General features: G+C 40.1%; 1 protein-coding gene across 1 annotated transcript; it reads left to right on the top strand.

The window, feature by feature from the left end:
• Positions 1-615: 615 nt before the first annotated feature.
• LOC117912775 (zinc finger protein GAI-ASSOCIATED FACTOR 1) lies at positions 616-3,680 on the top strand. The gene is made up of 4 exons (XM_034827479.1): positions 616-1,404; positions 1,493-1,889; positions 1,988-2,202; positions 2,617-3,680. Exons 1-4 carry the CDS (start codon positions 1,266-1,268, stop codon positions 3,384-3,386), a joined length of 1,521 nt encoding a protein of 506 aa, XP_034683370.1. The 5' UTR covers positions 616-1,265; the 3' UTR covers positions 3,387-3,680.
• Positions 3,681-5,916: the final 2,236 nt, after the last annotated feature.

Below are 5,916 nucleotides of genomic sequence, written 5' to 3'. Positions count from 1 at the left end.
ATTAAATCCGAACCCTTGATACATGGAGAAAGATTAAAAACAATTTAATTAAAAGTGAAAGTTGGAGGATTAGACATGAGAGCGAAGGGTTAACCCACAATTAAGATAGAGAATTAGGCTAAGTAATTTAAAAGCAGGAGTGGGTTGCAACAGTAAAAGGTAGAATAAGGACAGAAATTAAGGAAGAAAAGGGGCAGGCAAGTAGGCAGTCTTCTTAATAAGAAATGAAATGAGGATGGGGCGTGATGAAAATGAAAGGTGCCCTCCAACCCTTCACCCTTCGCCTTCTGCTTAGCTCCCATTAATTTCACATGTCATGAACAAGGAAGGGAACTGGAATTCAAACACTTCACTAAACGACAATACTCCCAACCCCCCCCTTCACTTCCGCCACCATCGCCACCGTCCGTGGACCTCCGACGGCTCTCTCCGGCTGACAGGTGGACGGTCAATAATTCCCCATCTCCCTCTGCTTGGAAAATGGGTCACTACCACCCCCCAAACCCCTTCTAACTATAGTTAACTCCTCCTTGGGTTAAAAACTAACCATAGGTCACTCTTGAGTCTAGAGTCTGGAGTCTTGACTTTAATTTGTTTGCTTGTTTTTTCCCTTTTTTTTTTTTTTTTTCAATTCATTTTGGTCTTTAATTGCTGCTATCAATATCTCTGGCCTTTTCTTGTGTGCGAATAAGAGAGAGAGGAGTGACGAAGACCCCAGACTTTGTCTCTGTTATCCCTTTTGAGACTCTCTCTCTAATTTCTGTAAGCAGCTCTTTGGATTGGCTTTCGTTTCCGGTGGCTGAATCGGTGGGTGGTCGAAGGTGGTGGATTGTCGTCAACGAATTGTTGGGAGCTTAAGGAAGCTAGGTTTCAGGGTTCTGAAATGTCGCAAACTTGAGAAATTTTCGGAAAAGGTTTTAATCTCGGGGTGCTTCAGTTTATTTCGCTGAAAAATTTTCTGGTTTTTGAGTGTGGGACAGAGTTTATCGCCGACGATTATTTGTTCTGTGGTGCCCAGCAACGGTGATTGTTGGGTTACGCATGATTCGTGTTTTTGCAGACTTGGGGTTGGGTTGATCTTTTAGCTTTTTTCTTTTTCCTAGCTTTTCATTTTGGATCAGCTGGTAGGTGAAAGAAAAAGGCAGATTGACTGGTTGGTGAGAGCAGGGTCGGAACCCTAGAAATTCAATCAGAAAAAGTAGTTTGAATGCTTTGATAAATGCCCTTCTTATCCCATAGAAACAAACCCTAGAATTTCAGTTCTGATGCCGGTAGATTTAGATAATTCGTCTGCGATGACCGTCTCTACAGCTTCCGGTGAGGCCAGCGTGTCTTCTACCGGCAATCAACCTGCGCCACCCAAGCCCGCACCCAAGAAAAAACGAAACCTCCCCGGAATGCCAGGTAAAATCGATAGATCGTCAAAAGTATACCACGGAGGTTTGGTGAAATGGTAAATTGTTGAGCTTCGTTTGGTGTTCGAATTTTGCAGATCCGGACGCGGAGGTGATTGCTTTGTCTCCCAAGACTCTAATGGCGACAAATCGATTTGTTTGTGAAATCTGCAACAAAGGGTTCCAGCGAGACCAGAACTTGCAGCTTCATCGCCGGGGTCATAATCTTCCATGGAAGCTGCGGCAGAGGTCAAGTAAAGAGGTTCGGAAGCGAGTGTATGTTTGTCCAGAGCCATCTTGCGTTCATCACGATCCGTCGAGAGCTTTGGGCGATTTGACGGGGATAAAGAAGCATTTTTGCAGAAAACATGGGGAGAAGAAGTGGAAATGCGACAAGTGTTCGAAGAAATACGCAGTTCAATCTGATTGGAAAGCTCACTCGAAGATTTGTGGAACAAGGGAGTACAAGTGCGATTGTGGGACTTTGTTTTCAAGGTTCTTAGTTTCTTCCTTCTTGTACATTCTACATCTTTTCAAGTATGGTTTTTTGGGGTTTTGGGATCTTGAAAGCTCTTTGCTTTGGTTATTTGAAGGAGGGATAGCTTCATCACCCACAGGGCTTTCTGCGACGCGTTGGCGGAGGAGAGCGCCAAAACCCAGACTCAGACAGCGGTAGCCAATCCAAATTCAGATGAAGACCCAAAGATCGAGTCACCCCCGCCGCCGCCTCCCCCTCCTCCTCCCCCTGCACCAGCTGTTGCTCCGTCAACTGCTGTAATATCAGCAGTTTTGCCGATACAGAGTCCAGGTAACAAGATCCGAAATTGGATAATTTTGAAATGGTTTTGTTTGATTTTTGTCGGATATGATTTTGTTAGAGAAAAAACAACAAAATCTTTGTTGTTTCACTCTCTCTCTAAATCTTGGAGTCTAGCAGTTTTGTCGGTTACTGAGGTTTGTTCTCATCTGAAAATACATGTTTCATTCATATCAGCTTAGAGGGGCTTTCGTCTTCTCGACGGAAGATTCAATCTCTGTGCAATATTGATAAAGAAACCCAAGAGATTCAAAAGCTAAAAAGATGAGAGAAGTGGGTTTGGGAAAGGATGCCATGATTGGCTCTCCTTTTCTTCTAAAGTTCCATTAAAGAAAAGCTTAACTTTCCCTCCTTTCTAAACAGCTAACCCCATTTTTTTTAAACTTCTTTTGGGCTCTGTACCAGAGTTGCCGGAGAATCCAACTCAGATCTTGGAAGAAGCCCCACCAGCTGCCACCGGCCTAAATGCAAGCTGTAGTAGCAGTACTAGCTCGAGCAGTAATGGTACCACCAGCAGTAGTGCATTTGCCAGCTTGTTTGTTTCATCCACTGCATCGGCAAGCTTACAACAACCTCAAGCTACTGGATTCTCTGGCTTAAGCCGAGTCATGACTCGTCCTGATCGCCCAACTGAACTCACACCATCTTCTTCCACAGAGCCCATTTCTCTCTGCTTATCCACCAATCACGGATCGTCAATCTTTGGAACTGCTGGGCAAGAGCGCAGGCAATATGCGCCACCACCACAGCCTGCCATGTCTGCCACAGCCCTACTACAGAAGGCAGCTCAAATGGGTGCGGCTGCAACAAATGCCTCTCTGCTGCGTGGTTTTGGAATAGTTTCATCTACTTCTTCATCCGGGCAGCAAGAGAATCTACAGTGGAACCGCCAGCAAATGGAGCCAGAAAGCACGTCTGTGGCTGCAGGGCTGGGACTTGGGCTTCCCTGCGATGAAGGTTCCGGGCTGAAGGAACTAATGATGGGAACTCCTTCCTTGTTTGGTCCAAAGCAGACTACCCTAGATCTCTTGGGGTTGGGGATGGCAGCAAGTGGCAGCCCCTCTGGAGGGTTATCAGCTTTAATCACTTCCATTGGAGGAGGCCTTGATGTGGCTGCAGCAGCGGCCACATACAGAGGCGGGGAATTTGCAGGCAAAGACATGGGAAGGAGCTGATTACATGAGAGGGAATGAAGAAATCATTATGAGATAGGCATGTGGGGAGGTGGTTGTTGTACAGTGGCTTCTGGTCTCTTGGCATTAGAAAGTAGAAAGCAATGTTTGTGTAATTTTTATCATCCTGCAGACAGAGAACAGGGCCATAGGCAGTTGGGTCCTTTTGGGTCTTTAGCTCCTCAACTGTATAGTTTCCCCTCCTTCCAAGACCTCTACAAATTTTGCCACCTCAGCATTTCCATTTGAATAATAATAAAAATTTAATGTATTAGTCTCCATTATATTTCACCTATACTGGAATTTTTGTTAAATTTTTTGTGGACTCTTTAAAAATATGTAAGGGTTGTTACACATTTCAACTTCATCCGTTGAAGGCTTTTCTGGAAAAATGATGAACCAATTTGGGATCACGCATAGGAGAGGAGAGGAAGTGTACTGGTGTGGTTAAGTGATAAAATGTTGTGCAGGGCAGTGGGCGGGCCGCCGGGCACACATTTTATTGGTGGTTTAGAGGGCGAGTGTCCTGAATCCATTCTTCCCTGGAATGGAGAGTTCCTTCACTGAAATGGCACATGCAGAATTAAATGGGTGGGCATCACTGTGCTACTGCAGTATGAGGAATTCAGGATGCAGAGTTGGTGTACCTTTTCCTGATAGATGGTAGTAGATCACTGAATCCCAATTCTGTAATCCCTGCCAACCACATGATTTCATCTCTTGATATTCTCAAGAGTCATAGGGTGTCAATCATGTTTACGTGAAATTTTGGATTTTGATGTGGTATCTGTACTCCGGTCCCTAACTGAGGTGGTAGCTGGGGGAGTGCATTTGACTCATTTTCAGATTCCTTGTGTCTTTAACACCAAGGGGAAGGGATCTTGGGAGTCCCATTGGTTTAAAAATGTGCTACATGCAACTCTCCGTGGTCTAAAGTTTAAGGGTACATTCATAGCATGAATGCCCTATTTTTTTTTTTTTATTCTTTTTCTATGGTTATCAGAAAAATATCACCAATCAAATGATACCAAATGCATATTTTTAAAACTCATTATTTATATTATAATTTCATTTATTTGTACCATTATATCTTAATCATATTTATTTATACTTTGATTGAATGAGCTAAATCTCATCATAGGATTGGAGTAGAGTACAATAACATTTTCCAAAGTTCAATGGTTGTTGTGGTAGTGGAGAGTCAACTTAAAAAATGAAGCCATCCGTCTATTGCCACCCCTCAACCATAAATGTTGAGGAGTGTTTGATACTTCATGCTGCCGAGGGTTTCAAATTCTATTTAAGTGTATTTGATATTTTTTATTATTAAAAGCCTGGTATAAGAAAATTGTATTTTATTATAAAATAAATTATCACTCTTTTTATAAAAAAAAATATTTATTTTTTAATTAAATAATTAGTTTTTGTATATAAAATAAATTATCAGATTCATTTTATAATATTTTGCCATCTAATGTAGGCTTTAGACTAAATGTAAATTGTTTTGCACTTTATGCGTGTGTGTTTTGTTGTTTTTCTTGGCTTCTCACGATTAACTAATATGAGAGTTAAGGTTAATAGACATAAAATTGCGTAAGTTTGATATAAAAAGTGAATTTAATTTAGAATAATTTAAGATTGCCTTGTTAATATAAGTGGGTTGTTCAAAGTAATAAAAGGTACGAAGACTTTGTTAGGAGTGATGTCTAAGATATACTTATAAAAAAACAATTGATGTCTATTTTGTTGTATTAGGGTAAGAAGGAACTTCACGATATTTCAAAAAATGATATAATTGCCAAGTTAGAAAATTTTCTATATGATGAAGTTTTTTAACTTTTTTTGTGAATCACTTGTATTTAAAAAAATGATAATTCATTCTCCATATGAAAGAATGTACATTCATTAGAGACCAATTTGTTGAGTTGTGTTGATGTATTCGTTTAGTTGGCAATTTTTTTGTTCCATTTATGCACTAAATTCGATTACTTCCAAAGTTTTTATTGATTATAGTTAACTTCAAACTAATTCAAAACTATTTTGTCTTTGAGGTTTATGTGTATTTGAAGTGATTAGAGCTTCATGACTATGATAAATAAGTTAGGTTACATTTTGGAGAAAACATGAAAAATGGTCACTACACAAAATTGGAATCCAAATGTCCCATTGGGATGTTGGGACGTTAGTCTTCTATTTTACTAATTTTGATATGACTTTTATATTTTTATTAGTGTTTATGTGAATTTAAGTTTAGAATTGCTCTTTAGAAATGTTTTCTAGGTTTTTTTTTTTTTTTTGTACAGATCGATGATTTCATTGAGTTGTAACTGATGCATAAGAACATAGTTACCCTTGTTGCCTTAGTTCTCCATCTCTCAAACTTTCAAGAGTGATCTTGAAAAAATCTTTCAACAGAAAAATAAGAAAAAGATGTTTGATCTACTAGCATTACCACAAGGTTGAGATATCCTTTAAGATAAGTACAATTTGAATTTAGATATATGATACCGACGTAAGGGTACTCACATAGGGC

This window comes from Vitis riparia, chromosome 4, assembly GCF_004353265.1.
Source record: "Vitis riparia cultivar Riparia Gloire de Montpellier isolate 1030 chromosome 4, EGFV_Vit.rip_1.0, whole genome shotgun sequence".
Taxonomy (NCBI): domain Eukaryota; kingdom Viridiplantae; phylum Streptophyta; class Magnoliopsida; order Vitales; family Vitaceae; genus Vitis; species Vitis riparia.
Note: the sequence above shows the minus strand (reverse complement) of the source record. Positions and strands in the feature narration are given on the sequence as shown.

Coding starts and splice junctions, on each gene's coding strand:
- LOC117912775 (XM_034827479.1), top strand. CDS start 1,266: ATGCCGGTAGATTTAGATAATTCGTCTGCGATGACCGTCTCTACAGCT. Junction 1,890..1,987: donor TGTGGGACTTTGTTTTCAAG/GTTCTTAGTTTC, acceptor GGTTATTTGAAG/GAGGGATAGCTTCATCACCC. Junction 2,203..2,616: donor TTTGCCGATACAGAGTCCAG/GTAACAAGATCC, acceptor GCTCTGTACCAG/AGTTGCCGGAGAATCCAACT.